The 17,141-nt window shown below is 38.0% G+C and overlaps 1 protein-coding gene across 2 annotated transcripts in view; it reads right to left on the bottom strand.

The window, feature by feature from the left end:
• The window catches only part of KIAA0319L (KIAA0319 like), a 109,531-nt gene that overhangs the window by 36,579 nt on the left and 55,811 nt on the right, over positions 1–17,141 (bottom strand). For both annotated transcript variants that reach the window (XM_082667619.1, XM_082667620.1), the window contains exons 4-5: positions 4,571–4,814; positions 1,609–1,710 (exon numbers count right to left, since the gene is read on the bottom strand). In XM_082667619.1, the coding sequence (XP_082523745.1) occupies positions 1,609–1,710; positions 4,571–4,814 (346 nt within the window). The remainder of the gene's footprint in view (positions 1–1,608; positions 1,711–4,570; positions 4,815–17,141) is intronic.

Here is a 17,141-nt window from a genome sequence, read left to right as displayed (position 1 = left end):
CATGTATCTGATTAAGACTGAAGAAACTGGGGAGTGGAGAGTTGAAAGAATCTGTTTTTGAACTGATGTGTTTTGGAATACTGATATACAAGGTGATATCAACTCACAGAAATGTATATGCAAATAGGGGTTAGAAAAGAAAATACAGTAGTGTCAGGATATCTTTCACAGAAGAGTGGAAGCAACTGCAGCTCAAAGCAGTTCTTTCTTTACCTGCATCTTCAAAGGCCACCAAATCCATTCACCTTAACTTATCACCAGAGGAGGAAAGGAATATGTTTCTCTATAGGAAGGTGGAATGAACTGATAAGGAAAACTCAATGTGAGGGCAGAAATAAAGAACAGAGAGGGGGGGCTTCCCTGGTGGCGCAGTGGTTAAGAATCTGCCTGCCAATGCAAGGGACACGGGTTCGAGCCCTGGTCTGGAAGGATCCCACATGCTGCGGAGCAGCTGGGACCGTGAGCCATAACTACTGAGCCTGCATGTCTAGAGCCTGTGCTCCGCAACAAGAGAGGCCGCAATAGTGAGAGGCCCGCGCACCGTGATGAAGAGTGGCCCCCGCTTGCCACAACTAGAGAAAGCCCTTGCACAGAAACGAAGACCCAACACAGCAAAAATAAATTAATTAATAAACTCCTACCCCCAACATCTCCTTTAAAAAAAAAAAAAAAAAAAGAACAGAGAGGGCATTTAGGTTCTGGAAAAGTACTTTTTGCATAAATACACTATTTGGTACTAGGCCCGGAAAGTAGGGATATTGTATTGGAAACATGTGTACCTAAAATGCAAGGACCCCCATCCTGAATACAGTAAGGCATTTTGCTTAACTAGCCTTACAATGAGCTACTTGACTAACCTTATAATGAGAGTTAACACAAAGCCAATGCAATCATTTTCCATCAACATATGCTTCACTTCATGTCACAGATAATCTTAAGAGAATACGTGTTTATAAGTCAAACTTTGGTATATTAACATGTACTTCAAAGGTTAAAAGGATGCGCATATTACAAAAGTTTTCTTACGTAATAAATTAATCATTCCCTAATTTATATATTTCATAAATTTGAATATTGTATATTACATTGGGCTTATCTTTTTTTTTACATGACAAATCTATATTAGTAGTAGTCTTGAATAACTTCTCTACAAGTTCTATATCTGCTACTTACTAGTTGTTTGGCCAAAATAAACAGGTTAACCTGAGTCCCAGTTTTAAATGGGCATAATAAAATCTACATTTAATGAGCATCAGCTATGTGCTAGGCACTGAGGTATATAGGTACGTTATACCATTTCATTTTGCTCTTAAAGTAACCTTATGAAGTAGGAATTATTATCCTCATTTTACTGAGAAAGAAATGGAAACTTAGAGAAGTTAAATAATTTGCTTAAAATCATTCAGCTAATGACTGGCTGAGCTCAGATTTGAACCCAGCCTTGACATCAAAGCCCATGATCTCAAACATTATATTGCCTCTCACATCACATAAATATTTGTGCATGTTCAAGCTATATCTTATTCTCATAGGACTTTTACAGACAGTAAATGTATGTAGATTCCATTATGAATTAAAACATTAACCAAATATAAGTGGATGTTTTACCTGCATCTGGCTCTTGGAGAACATATGCATTTAACTGAACTTCATTCTTAGGCAAGGTAATCTGGACACTGTTTCCAGCAGATACCACCAGTTCCTTTATAACTGGAAGTGAAGAAAATACACAAGAGATAAGAAATTAGATCCAGACTATCTCATTTCTCTCCTTCCTTTTATGGCCAAATTTCTTCTATAAACAATATTCAGCTACTGCCTTCATTTCCTCATTATTTACCCACTCTCTAATCCCCTGAAACGTGACTGTGCCCCCACTTTTCCACCGAAAAGGATCCTTAGAGGTCATCAACAAACTGCTTCTTAGCAAATCTAATAGCTGTTTCTCAACCCTCATCCTTCACCTCTGTGGTATCTAATACTGCTGACTGCCTCCATCTTAAAACTCATGGTTATCATGACACCGTATTATTCCACTTTCTTCCTTTCTCTCTGAGTTTTTCTCCACTGTATTTTAACTATGATCTTTCCCTAAGCCCTCTTTATATAGTATTTTCCACAGAATTCAATAAACAGAGTTCAACTCTGTTTCAAGGATCATCTTTATGCTGATACATAACTTTCTAATAAAATATATATATAAAGTTCCTAGAGGAAAAGGCAAGTGTTGGCCGCAAGGCTAGCCTTAATTTTGTTTCCATTTCAATTGATACAGCCATAGACTTAGATAATTCCAAGAATCTTAACTGGTCTTCCCTCTGCTAGCTCTCCCCATTCTAATCCATTCTGTCTCCCTAAAACACCCATCACCATGAATTTTTCTAAAATACTCACCCACCATGATAGTCTCCTACTTAAGACCCCCACTCCCACACCATGTTTCAGTCCAAATTCCAAACCTGGCATCAGAGATCCATCATCATCTGATCACATCATCTCACCCTTCCACCTGATTCTGCCTCTAGTTTTACTCATTTTCCCTCTTGTGCTCCATAGAAGTCTACTCTTGGGGACTTTGCTAAAGCTTTTGTCTTCAATTGGGGTGTGTGCTTACTTTATTATAAATACAGTACTTTGTTTCTAGCTTAAAAGCCAGGCTTCTCTCCAAAAAATCTTCCCAGACCATTTCAGTTCGAACTGATCTACTTCCTGAACTACTTTAGCATTTTTGAAACATCCATCAGCTAATAGCTAGATACTATATTTCTGCTTTTCACCAGCTATTCCATACATGTCAAAGCTTCTCAACTATGGCACAACCAATTCTTTGGACCAATTCTTTGTGCGTGTTGGGGTTGGGATGGGGGGAGATTGTCCTGTGCACTGTAAGATGTTTAGTAGTATCCCTAGTCTCTACCCACTAGATGTCAGTAGCACCCCTCCTCCACGGTTGTAACAACGAAAAATGTTTACAGGCTGTTGAGAACCACTGATTATATAAATCTTATTTCTCTAACAATAATTGTTCACTTGGTATGAGACCTAGGAACTAGAGAGCTTAAAGCAAACAACTGGCTGGTTCACCCATATTCCAAGACTGGAAGGTGAAAAGGGTTTCCTAGACAAATATGAAATTTGAGATTTATCTGTCTGCTTGGGAACACTGCACTTGGGGAGAAATGAAACCATCCATTATGGAAGCTTCAGCATTTAGACACTGCAGCAGGTGGAATAAGAATTGCTGCAGTAACTTTCAAAAAAAAGAAAAGAAAGAAAGAAGGAAATCACTATACTTAGAGAAAGTATAATGGTCAAAAATACAGCACAGGGCTTCCCTGGTGGCGCAGTGGTTAAGAATCCGCCTGCCAATGCAGGGGACACGGGTTTGAGCCCTGGTCCGGGAATATCCCACATGCCACAGAGCAACTAAGCCCGTGCACCACAACTACTGAGCCTGAGCTCTAGAGCCCACGAGCCACAACAACTGAGCCTGCGTGCCACAACTACTGAAGCCTGTGTGCCTAGCGCCTGTGCTCTTCAACGAGAAGCCACTGCAATGAGAAGCCCGCGCACCACAATGAAGAGTAGCCCCCGCTCACCGCAACTAGAGAAAGCCCACATGCAGCAACAAAGACCCAACACAGCCAAAAATAAATAAATAAATTTATTTAAAAAAATTATATATATACAGCGCAGCCCAAAACTTTCACAATTACACCAAAAATTACAACCATTCTGCCTGAATACAAAAATTACTTTAGTGCCTCAGGACTGAAACACTAAAATTTTATGTTATATTACCACTGAAGGAAACCTTAGGAAATTAAAAATTGGCAAAAATTCGTTTTCACTGGCTTTGTTTCACCCTGTCGACTTTTTCAGAGGATAAAGATCAACTTAGTTCCCTTGATTAAGCATTTCCTCCTAATACCTTAGAACAGAACTTATGAAGCAGACTTGTTGTTAAGGCAACACTCTGTATAAATCTCCTTCCTATGAGTTGCTTTAAAAATAAAGATGCAAAAAATAATAATAATAAAAAAAATAAAGATGCAGAATTCCCTGGCAGTCCAGTGGTTAGGACTCAGTGCTTTCATTGCTGTGGCCCCAGTTTGATCCCTGGCCAAGGAACTAAGATCCCATAAGCCACATGGCACGGCCTAAATAAATAAACATTTAAAAAATAAAAATAAAGATGCTATCGAAATCACAGACACAAATATCTGACCCACAATCACCCATTCAGAAGGCAAACAGTTATACAGACCCGACTCTTTCTTCCCAGTGGCCTCTGCTTGCTTGGCTCCTTGAACATTACTTAATTGAATCTAGGTACAGTGGAATTTGGCTCTGGAAAGAGCCTCAAAATACCCATAGGCTGGAGCTTATTGAAAAAAGGATTGAGAGACCAAGTCCTATGATTACAGGGACATTAACAGGATTATTATTTTTTTAACCTACAGTATTTAAAAGTCATGCCTCCCTCCTTTCTTTCCACGAACAGGGAACACTTTGATCAAAATCTCTATTTCCCCATCCTATCTCCAAGGACAGAAGAAAAGGGCCTCACCTGGGTATGGTGCTGAGGTGCTCTGGAAAGAGGCCTGAGGGGTAGGGGTGGCATAACTGTAGGAAGGAGCCACTGGCAGAGGGGTAGCAATCAGGATTTTCCCAGGGACTGTTACTTGCTGAATGCTAGGAGTAGCACCCGGGTCCTCTGATGCCTCAGGTTGAACTGATACATTTGACCAACCAGGAATCTTCGCAGTCAGATCTGTGGTTAAGGGATTAGAAATTGTATCTGTGTTGTGGACCTAGAGAAATGCAAAAATTCATTTGAATAGGCAAATGTTATACAGCCAGTTTTTTAGGTCATGTCTCATGAAATAACTGCATGTTAAATTTTTTTTTTGAAAAATGCAAAACTGTCAAAAATATTAAAGAAACTAATCTTATCACCCAAAGTGGTGTTAAAATGTTGATATAAATCTTCCCAGTATTTTTTTCTATGGGAAGAGTTTTGCTCAAAACAAAGTAGTAATAATTACACTATGTATACTTTTACCTTCTTTTCTTACTTAATATTTATATTCAATCTTTTTACAAATATGTATTAATAAGCAACTATTATAAAACAGGCCTGTGGATCCAAAATATAATTAAAACATAATCACTGTGCTCAACAAGCACACAATCTAGTGGGGAAGAAAGGACTAGAAACATAATAAGCCAAAATGGTAAATATACCTATAAGAGCCATGACTGAACCAAAGAAACATAATCGGAGTACTTCTCTTTCTTGGAGAGAGGAAGCATGTGAAGAAGGATAGTTTAAATAAGTAAATAAAGACCTTCTGGAGGTGGAGAGTCCTGAGATGCATTTTAAAGGGTAAACTAGGGAAGGGGCTGAGGGGAGAGATGAGTATAAGCACAAGAAATGAGATTAACATAGCTAGTGTTGGGAAATGAGTCATAAGCAAAGTGAGAGGCAGGGAGTAATAGAAGATGAGCTGGGAAGACAGTGAGGGGTCAGACTAAAGAAGACATTAGATGCTACTTTAAGAAGCCAGGTGATGATGACAATTAAAGGGTTATATACAGGGAAGTGACAAGGTAGGTCAGGTTTTTGTTTTAAATGAATCATTCAGGTTGTTGCACAGTGTATGGGTTTGAAGGAGTGAGACAACAGCAGGAATACCCTTTAGGAGGTTACTGCATTCATCCAAATGAGAAATGATGAGTGGTTAAACAGGGTGGTTGTATGGATTTTTTAAAATCAACTAATTGAAGTATAATACACAAAATAAACTGCACACATTTAAAGTGTATAGGTCAATGAGTTTTGACAAGTGTATACACCCATGTAACCACAATCAAGAGAGAATATTTCTATCAGCCACAAAAATTGGTTCATGCCATAGACTAATTTCCAGTAATGAAATTATTAAATCAGTAATTTAAAAAACTCCCAGTGAACAAAAGTCCAGGACCAGACAGCTTCACAGGTGAATTCTACAAAACATTTAAAGAAGAAGTAACATGTATCCTTCTCAAAATATTCCCAAAAATTGAAGAGAAAGGAACACTTTTGAACTCATTCTAGAAGGCCAGTGTCACCCTGATACCAAAAACAGACAAAGCCACCACACAAAAAAAGAAAATTACAGACCAATATCACTGATGAACATAGATGCAAAAATTCTCAACAAAGTACTAGCGTACCAAATTCAACATTACGTGAAAAGGATCATACACCATGAGCAAGTGGGATTTATCCCGCAATGCAAAGATGATTCAATATCCACAAACCAATCAATGTGATATACCACGTTAACAAACTGAAGACTAAAAATCATATGATCATCTCAATAGATGCAGAAAAAGCTTCTGACAAAAATTCAACATCCATTTATGACAAAAACTCTCTAAAACTGGCTATAGACAGAACATACCTCAACATAATAAAGGCCATATATAACAAACCCACAGCCAACATCATACTCAACAAAAGACAAGGGTGCCCACTCACACTACTTTTATTCAACATAGCACTGGAAGTCCTAGCCACAGCAATCTGACAACAAAAGGAAATCAAAGGAATCCAAACTGGAAAAGAAGTAAAACTGTCACTGTTTGCAGATGATATGACACTATACATAGAAAATCCTAAAGATGCTACCAAAAAACTATTAGAACTAATAAATGAATTCAGTAAAGTTGCAGGATGCAAAATTAATATAGAGAAATCTGGTGCATTTCTATACACTCATAGTGATCTATCAGAAAGATAAATTAAGGAAACAATCTCATTTACAATTGCATCAAAAATAATGTAAAACCTAGGAATAAATATAACCAAAGAAGTAAAAGACTTATACTCTGAAAACTGTAAGACATTGATGAAAGAGAAAAGGGAGCCCTCGTACACTGTTGGTGGGAAGGTAAACTGGGGCTACCACTGTATAAAACAGTATGGAGGTTTCTCAAAGAACTAAAAATAGAATTTCCATACCCAGCAATTCCACTCCTGGGTATATATCCATAAAAACAAAAACAAATTTGAAATGTTCAATGCAGCATTATTTACAATGGCCAAGACATGGAAGCAACCTAAGCGTCCATCAACAGATGAACAGATAAAGAAGATGCGGTATATATATATACAATGGAATACTACTCAGCCATAAAAAAGAATGAAATTTTGCCATCTGCAACAACATGGACAGACTTGGAGGGTATTATGCTAAGTGAAATAAGTCAGACAGAGAAAGGCAAATATTGTATGATATCACTTATAAGTTTATGTGGAATCTAAAAAATAAAACAAACTAGTGAATATAACAAAAAATAAAGTCTCATAGATATAGAGAACAAACTAGTGGTTACCAGTGGGGAGAGGGAATGGGGGAGGAGCAAGATAGGGGTAGGGGATAAAGAGGCTCAAAATTCTATGTATTCTATATATAAAATAAATAAGCTACAAGGATATATTGTACAACACAGGGAATATAGTCAATATTTTATAATAACTATAAATGGAGTATAACCTTTAAAATTTGTGAATCACCTGAAATTTATACAATACTGTACATCAACTATACCTCAATAATAAATAAATACATAAATAAATATTATGAGGATAAAAAAAAGACATTGATAGGAATTCCCTGGCGATTCAGTGGTTAAGATTCTGCACTTCCAGTGTAGGGGGCGTGGGTTCGATCCCTGATCAGGCAACTAAGATCCCACATGCAGCATGGTGTGGCCAAAAAAAAAAAAAAAAAGACATTGATGAAAGAAACTGAAGATGACAAACAAATGTAAAGATATCCCATGCTCATGGACTGGAAGAATTAATATTGTTAAAATAACCATACTACCCAGAACAATCTACAGATTCAATGCAATCCTTATCAAAAACAGAACAAAACAAAAAACATTCATTTTTCATAGAACTAGAACAAATAATTCTAGTATTTGTACAGAAACACAAAGACCCTGGATAGCCAAAGCAATCTTGAGAAAGAAGAACAAAGCTGGAGGTATCATGCTCCCTGACTTAAAACTATACCACAAAGCTACAATAATCAAAACAATATGGTACTGGTGCAAAAACAGATACACAGATCAATGGAACAGAACAGAGAGCCCAGAAAAAAGCCCATGCTTATATAATCAATTAATCTACAACAAAGGAGGCAAGAATATACAATGGGGAAAAGACAGCCTTTTCAATAAATGGTGTTGGGAGAACTGGACAGCTAAACACAAAAGAATGAAACTGGACTACTTAATCATACCACATATAAAATTAAACTCAAAATGGATTAAAGACTTAAATGTAATACCTGAAACCATAAAACTCCCTGAAGAAAACACAGGCAGTCAGCTATCTGACCTCAGTCTTTTTTTTTTTTTTAATTGGGGTATAGTTGGTTTACAATGTTGTGTAAGTTTCTGCTGTACAACAAAGTGAATCAGATATATATATATATATATATATATATATATATATATATATATATATATATATCCTCCCTCTTGGACTTCCCTCCCACCCCCTCATCCCACTCATCTAGGTCACCACAGAGCACCGAGCTGAGCTCCCTGTGCTATACAGCAGGTTCCAATAGCTATATATTTTACACATGGTAATGTATATATTGACATCGGTCTTAACATAATATTAATATTGATTTTTTTTTGGATATGTCTCCTCAGGCAAGGGAAACAAAAGCAAAAATAAACAAATAGGATGACATCAAACTAAAAAGCTTTTGCACAGTAAAGGAAACTATCAACAAAATGAAAAGGCAGCCTACTGAATGGTAGAAAATATTTGCAAATGATATATCTGATAAGGGGTTTACTACCCAAAATATACAAAGAACTCATACAACTCAATATAGAACAAAAATCCAATTAAAAAGTGTACAGGGGGCTTCCCTGGTGGCGCAGTGGTTGCGAGTCCGCCTGCCGATGCAGGGGACGCGGGTTCGTGCCCCGGTCCGGGAGGATACCACATGCCGTGGAGCTGCTGGGCCCGTGAGCCATGGTCGCTGAGCCTGCGCGTCCGGAGCCTGTGCTCTGCGGCGTGAGAGGCCACGGCAGGGAGAGGCCCGCGTACCGCAAAAAAAAAAAAAAAAAAAATGTACAGGGCTTCTCTGGTGGTGCAGTGGTTGAGAGTCCACCTGCCGATGCAGGGGACACGGGTTCGTGCCCTGGTCCGGGAGGATCCCATGTGCCGCGGAGCGGCTGGGCCCGTGAGCCATGGCCGCTGAGCCTGTGCGTCTGGAGCCTGTGCTCCGCAACGGGAGAGGCTGCAACAGTGCGAGGCCCGCGTACAGCAAAAAAAAAAAAAAAAATTTACAGAGGACATGAATAGACATTTTTTCCAAAAAAGACATACAGATGGCCAACAGACACATGAAAAGAGGCTCAACATCACTAATCATCAGAGAAATGCAAATCAAACTGCAATGAGATACCACCTCACAACTGTCAGAATGGCTATCATCAAAAAGATAACAAATAGCAGGTGTTGGTGAGGATGTGGAGAAAAGAGAATCTTTGTGCACTGTTGGTGGAATTGTAAATTGGTGCAGCCCCTATGAAAACCAGTATGGAGGTTCCTCAAAAAATTGAAAATAGAACTGCCATATAATCCAGGAATTTCATTTCTGTGTATTTACCCAAAGAAAATTAAAACACTAATTTGTGCCAACAAACACATGAAAGGATGCTCAACATCATTAATCATTAGAGAAATGCAGATCAAAACTACAATGAGGTATCACCTCACACCGGTCAGAATGGCCATCACCAAAAAATCTGAAAACAATAAATGCTGGAGAGGGTGTGGAGAAAAGGGAACCCTCTTGCACTCTTGGTGGGAATGTAAATGGATACAGCCACTATGGAGAACAGTACGGAGGTTCCTTAAAAAACTAAAAACAGAACTACCATACGACCCAGCAATCCCACTACTGGGCATATACCCTGAGAAAACCATAATTCAAAAAGAGTCATGTACCACAATGTTCATTGCAGCTCTATTTACAATAGCCAGGACATGGAAGCAACCTAAGTATCCAACGACAGATGAATGGATAAAGAAGATGTGGCACATATATACAGTGGAATATTACTCAGCCATAAAAAGAAACGAAATTGAGTTATTTGTAGTGAGGTGGATGGACCTAGAGACTGTCATACAGAGTGAAGTAAGTCAGAAAGAGAAAAACAAATACCGAATGCTAACACATACATATAGAATCTGAAAAAAAAAAAAAAGGTTCTGAAGAACCTAGGTGCAGGACAGGAATAAAGATGCAGACATAGAGAACGGACTTGAGGACACGAGGAGGGGAAAGGGTAAGCTGGGACAACGTGAGAGAGTGGCATGGACATGTATACACTACCAAATGTAAAACAGATAGCTAGTAGGAAGCAGCCGCATAGCACAGGGAGATCAGCTCGATGCTTTGTGTCCACCTAGAGGGTTGGGATAGGGAGGGTGGGAGGGAGATGCAAGAGGGAGGAGATATGGGGATATATGTATACATATAGCTGATTCACTTTGTTATACAGCAACAACTAATACAACATTGTAAAGCAATTATATTCCAATAAAGATGTTAAAAAAAACCCCACTAATTTGAAAAGACATATGCACACCAATGTTCACAGCAGCATTCCTTACAATAGCCAAGTTATGATAGCAACCTAAGTGTCCATTGATAGATGAATGAATGAATGAAGAAGTGGTATTATATATACAACGAAATATTACTCGGCCATAAAAAATGACATCTTGCCATTTGTGATAACATGGATACATCTAGAGGGTATTACACTAAGTGAAATACGTCAGACAGAGAAAGGTAAGTATCATGTGACCTCATTTATATGTGGAATCTAAAAAACAAACAGATAAACAAACAAAACAAAGACTCACAGATACAGAGAACAAACATATGGTTGCCAGAGGGAAGTGGGTTGAGGGGTGGGGGTGAAAAGGGTGAAAGGGATCAAGAGGTACAAACCTCCAGTTATAAAATAAATAAGCCATGGGGATGTAATATAAAGCATAAGGAATATGATCAATACTATTGTAATAACTTTGTATGGGGACAGTCTGTCACTAGACATATCGTTTCATAAAGCATGCAAATGTCAAATCACTATGTAATACACCCGAAACTAACATAATACTGTATGTCAACTATATCAAAAAAAACAGTTGGTTCATGCCCCTTTGCAGTAAATTCCTGCCTCCAGTCCCAGGCCCAGACAACCACTGATTTGTTTCCTGTCACCATTAGTTAGTTTGGGCATTTTTTGTACTTCATATAAAACGAATCATATACAAACTATTTTTGTTTCTGGCTGCTTTCACTCAACATAACATTTTTAATATTCATATCAGTATATCAATAGTTCACTCCTTGTTATTACCGAGTAGTATACCATTATAGAGATATACCAAAATTTCTTTATCCATTCATCTACTGATGGAGATTTTTTTCAGTTCTCAGCTCTTATAAATAAAGCTGCTATAAATGTTAGAATACAAAATGTTTCTGTAAACATATTTTAATTTATCTTGGGTAAATTCTTAGAAATATTTATTGCTAATTACATATATGTTTAACTTTATAAGAATCAGTTAACTACTGTCCAAAGAAGCTGCTGTACCATTTTGTATTTCCACAAGCAATGTATGAGAGCTCCAGTTGTGCCACAAGTTCACCAATACTTAGTATTCTTGGTCTTTTTCCTGTTTTCTTTTTTTTGTCATTCTCATGGTATCTCACTGAGATTTAACTTATACTTTCCTGATGACTAATGAGGTCGAAATTTTTCTCATATGTTTATTGGCCAGATATATATTTTCTTTGAAGTTTATTCAAATCTTTGTCCATTTTTTACAACTTTATTAAGATATAATTGACATAGTAAACCGAACATATTTAAAGTATACAATTTGATAAAACTTGACATATGTGTACACTTATGAAACCATCACCACAATCAAAACAATAAACATATCCATCACTCCCAAAGATTCCTCACGCTCCGTTGTAGTCACTTCTCCCCACTCTCACCTCCAAACAACCGCTGCTCTGTTTCTTGTCACTACAGATTAGTTTCCATTTTCTAGAATTTTATATAAGTGGAATCACAAAGTACACACTTTTTTTGTTGGTCTGGCTTCTTTCACTCAGCAAAATTATTTTGCTATTAATCTGTTACGGTGTGTACCAACAGTTCTTTCCTTACAATTGCTGAGTAACATTCTACTGAATGCTACAAGTGAATATACAAATATATTTATACAAATAACATACACAAATATACAATATATTTGAATATACGAATATATTTATTCGTTCAGCAATGATGGACATTTGAGGTGCTTCCAGTCTTGGCTATGACAAATTGAGCTGCTATAGATATTCCTCTACAAGTCTCTGTATGAACATACCCGTTCCTTTCTCTTGATCAAATATCTGTAAGTAGAATGCTTGGTCATATGGAAGATGTACCTTTAACTTTTTAAAAAACTGCCAAACAATTTTCCAAAGTTGTGCCATTATATAGTCCCACCACCAGTGTGAGCATTCCAGTTGTTCTATAACCTTGCCAGAATTTGTTATAACTCTTTTAATTTTAGCCATTTTAATTTGCATTTTTCTAATGGTGAATGATGTTGAGCACCTTTTCATGTACTTACTGGACACCTGTATAACTTCTTTGGTAGACTATCTGTTGAAATCCTTTGTTTCATTATTAATTTTCTAACTGAGTTACAAGAGCTCTTTATATATTCTAGAAACAAGTCCTGTTAGGTATTTAATTTGGAAATACATTTTCCCAGTCTGTTGCTTGCCTTTTCATTTTTCTTAATGGTGTCTTTTACACAGCAAAAGCTTGTAATTTTGATGAGTTCCAATTTATCAGTTCTTACTTTTATGTTTCATAATGTTAGTGACTTATTTATTTAGGTATTTATTGACAAGATCACAAAAATGTGTTCGTTTTCTTCTACAAGTTTTATAGTTTTAGCTCTTAAATTTAGGCCTACAATCCATTTTGAGCTAGTTTTTCTGTATTGTATGAGGTAAGGGTCAAGGTTCATGTTTTTCCATATCACAATCCAATTGTTCCAGCACCATTTATTGAAAAGATTATCCTTTCCCACTGAATTGCCTGGATACATCAGCTGGCCATATTTGTGTGTCTTTCTCTGGAGTCTATTCTGTTTCACTGGTTTAGTCTACCTTTACACCAATGCCACTGTATTTTTCCTAGCAGGCAAGTAACTTATCTGGATTTAATCTGTAGAGTTTGCTTCCCCTGCAATGTGCAGCAACTGATATCTCTTTGTAATTCTTTTTTTTTGGCAGTACGCGGGCCTCTCACTGCTGTGGCCTCTCCCGTTGCGGGGCACAGGCTCCGGACGCGCAGGCTCAGCGGCCATGGCTCACGGGCCCGCGGCATGTGGAATCCTCCCGGACCGGGGCACGAACCTGCATCCCCTGCATTGGCAGGCGGACTCTCAACCACTGCGCCACCAGGGAAGTCCCTCTTTGTAATTCTTACAGCTACTTTTTTCAGCCTGGTCCCCTGTAGGTTTTCTTGTGAATCTGGTGATTGGCCAAGAATTTGGCCATAGATTATACTCACATTCAGGGCCTGTTCTGACTGAGATTACTCCCTAATTTTTCAGTCTTAGAGTCTGTCCTCTGATACCTCAAGTAAGTAAGACATCAGATTTCTGCCACCTGAGTTACACATGGCTGGGTAATGAATTCAGTTAAAAAAAAGCAGCCAACTCACAGAGCTCACCTGGTTTAGGTTCTGTCTTTCAAAGACAGGACTCTGCCTCTCTGATCTCTGTATGCTTTTTCACCAGGCCCTCTGGAATTTCTCCATGTGAGTGTAGTTTAGAGGTTCAGCCAGGGGATTTTAGTGGGGTTTATAGTCAGGTTATGGGTTTCACCTTCTTCTGTGTTGTATTTTTTTTAACTTTCAAGAGCTCCTCCCCTTATGTTTCCAGGTAATTTTTCTACCCTGAACTCTGTTCTTTGCCACCATAAGAAAGTAAAACTGAGGTTTTCCACTGCCACTTTCCTCTGCTATGGGGGTTGATGAATGCCCTCAGGCAAAAATTTTAAAAAGCTGCAAACTCACAATTCTTATCATTTCCAGTTACTGTTTTTCAAGAGTAAACTCTCCTCTAGCTTCTTTCTGCTTTTGGATACTTTCCACTTTATTTAAATATATTTTTTACATATTTTATAATTATTATCTGGGGGAAGGTTCAAGAGACTGCTTTACTCTCCACCATTACTGGAAATTCCCCCTGTGGGATGGATTTTAAAATATTAAGAATCTAATATTTATGAAGCTGAAATGTATCTTGGGCTTCAGGAAAAAAATCTAAGGTGAATCCCACGTTTCTACAAGGATATTAAAATCATTATTATGATTGGATTCCATATGTTCAAAAAGCTTTAGGAAAGACTGCATATATTAAGTAGAGACATGGAAGATATATTTTTAAAAGACCCAAATAAAGCTTCTGGAGATGAATATTACAGTGTCTAAGGTGAAAAATACACTGTAAGAGATTTAATGGCAAAGTAGACAATGCAGAAGAAAACTCAAAGACATATCAACAGAAACTATTCAAAACAAAACATACAGAGAAAAAAAAAGACTGAAAAGAAATGAACAGAACATCAGCAAATTGTAGAACAAATTCAAGGGGCCAAAATGCTTCTCATTGAGTTCTCAAAGGAAGGAAGCACAGGGACTTCCCTGGTGGCGCAGTGGTTAAGAATCCGCCTGCCAGTGCAGGGGACACGGGTTCAATCCCTGGTCCAGGAAGATCCCACATGCTGTGGAGCAACTAAGCCCATGCACCACAACTACTGAGCCTGCGCTCTAGAGCCCATGAGCCACAACTACCGAGCCCGTGTGCCACAACTACTGAAGTCCATGCGCCTAGAGCCTGTGCTCCACAAGAAGAGAAGCCACCACGTTGAGAAGCCCGCGCATTGCAACAAAGAGTAGCCCCCACTCGCCGCAACTAGATGAAGCCCACACGCAGCAACAAAGACCCAACACAACCAAAAGTAAATTAATAAATTAAAAAAAATTTTTTTTAAAAAGGAAGTACAGAAAAATATTTGAAGAAATAATTTCCACATATGATAAAAACTATAAACCCACATTTGAACCCAGATTTAAGAAGTTCAACAAGTTCCAAGTACAAGAAACATAAAGAAAACTACAAGTAGTAATATAATCAAATTTCTTAAAACAGTGATAAAGAGAAAATCTTAACAGGAGCAAGAGAAAAAAGACACACTATACATAGAGGAACAAATGTAAAAATTATAGCAGATTTCTCAATAAACACAAGCAAGAAGAGATTGCTATAATATAATATCTTTAAAGTACTGAAAGCAAAAAAAAAAAAAAAAGGAACAGGAAACAACAAAAAATAACCCCACAAAAAACCAAAATCCCTGCCAACTTAGATTTACTTAAATAGTGAAAATATTTTTCAAAGACTAAAGTGAAATACTGAATTTTCAGATATACAAAAGTTGAAAGAATTTATCGCCACAAACCTACACTACTTGAAATGATAAGGGAAGTCCTTCAAGACGTAGAAAATTGATACCAGACGGAAACCTGAATCTATACAAAGTAATGAAGAGCACTGGTAATAGTAACTAACTAGGTGTATATTTTTCTTATTTTCAAATCTCTTTAAAAGATAATTAACTGTTTAAAGCAAAAAAAGTAACAATATACTGTGGAGGCTATAGCATATATAGAAGTAAAATGTATGACGACAATAGCACAAAGGCCAGGAAGAGAGAACGGAAGCGTACTGTTGTAGGGTCTTTACACTATACACGAGCTAGTAAAGTATCAGTTGAAGTTAGGCCTTGATAAGCTAAAGATGCATGCTACAAACTTCACAGCAACCAGTAACACGATGTAAAGAATTATAACTATGTATTAATTTCTCTGTTGTTGCTGTAAAAAGTTACCACACACGTTAGCAGCTTAGACCACACAACTTTATCATCTTAGAGTTCTATAAGCGAGAAACCCAACAAATACAGACCTCACCGGGCTATACCAAGTGGCTGGCAGGGATGTGCTCCTTTTCGGAGGCTTTAGGACAGAATCCACTTCCTAGCCTTTTCTGGTTTCCAGAGGCCAGGCACTCTCCTTGGCTCAAGGTCCCTTTCCTCCATCTTCAAAGCAAGTAATGCTACATTTCTCTGTGTCCTCCACACATCTTCCTCTTCTACTTTTAGAAGAAGGACCCTTGTGACTAAAATGGGCCTACTCAGAAAATATGATAATCTCCCTATTTCAGAGTCAGCTGTTTGAAAACCTTAATTCTATCTGCAACCCTAATACCTCTTTGCCATGTAATGTGACATATTCACAGGTTCCTGGGATTAGGAAAGTGACATCCTTGGGGGTGAGGGGCGGGGGGTCATTTTTTTGTTTTGTTTTGTTAATTAATTAATTTGGCTGTGTTGGGTCTTCGTGTTGCTGCACACAGGCTTTCTCTAGTTGTGGCGAGCAGGGGCTACTCTTCGTTTTGGTGCATGGGCTTCTCATTGCGGTAGCTTCTCTTGTTGTGGAGCATGGGCTCTAGGTGCATGGGCTTCAGTAGTTGTGGTGCGTGGGCTCAGTAGCTGTGGCTCGCGGGCTCTAGAGCACAGGCTCAGTAGTTGTGGTGCACGAGCTTAGTTGCTCTGCGGCATGTGGGATCTTCCCGAACCAGGGCTTGAACTCGTGTACCCTGCATTGGCGGGCGGATTCTTAACCACTGAGGCACCAGGGAAGCCCGGGGGGTCATTTTTTAACTATCACAACTAATAAGTCAATAAAAAGAGGTAAAATGGAATGAAAAATAATTAATTCAAAGAAAAGCATAAAAATAGGGATAAATGAACAAAGAACACATGGGACAAACAGAAAACTAAGTAGGTAGATTTGAATCCCATCACATCAATAATCACATTAAATGGTCTAAACAATCCAAGTAATTGACAGAGATTGTCAGATTGGATAAAAAGCAACACCCAGCTCTACGAAAC

The sequence above is a fragment of the Grampus griseus genome (genome assembly GCF_964374135.1).
Source record: "Grampus griseus genome assembly, chromosome: 1".
Classification (NCBI taxonomy): domain Eukaryota; kingdom Metazoa; phylum Chordata; class Mammalia; order Artiodactyla; family Delphinidae; genus Grampus; species Grampus griseus.
Note: the sequence above shows the minus strand (reverse complement) of the source record. Positions and strands in the feature narration are given on the sequence as shown.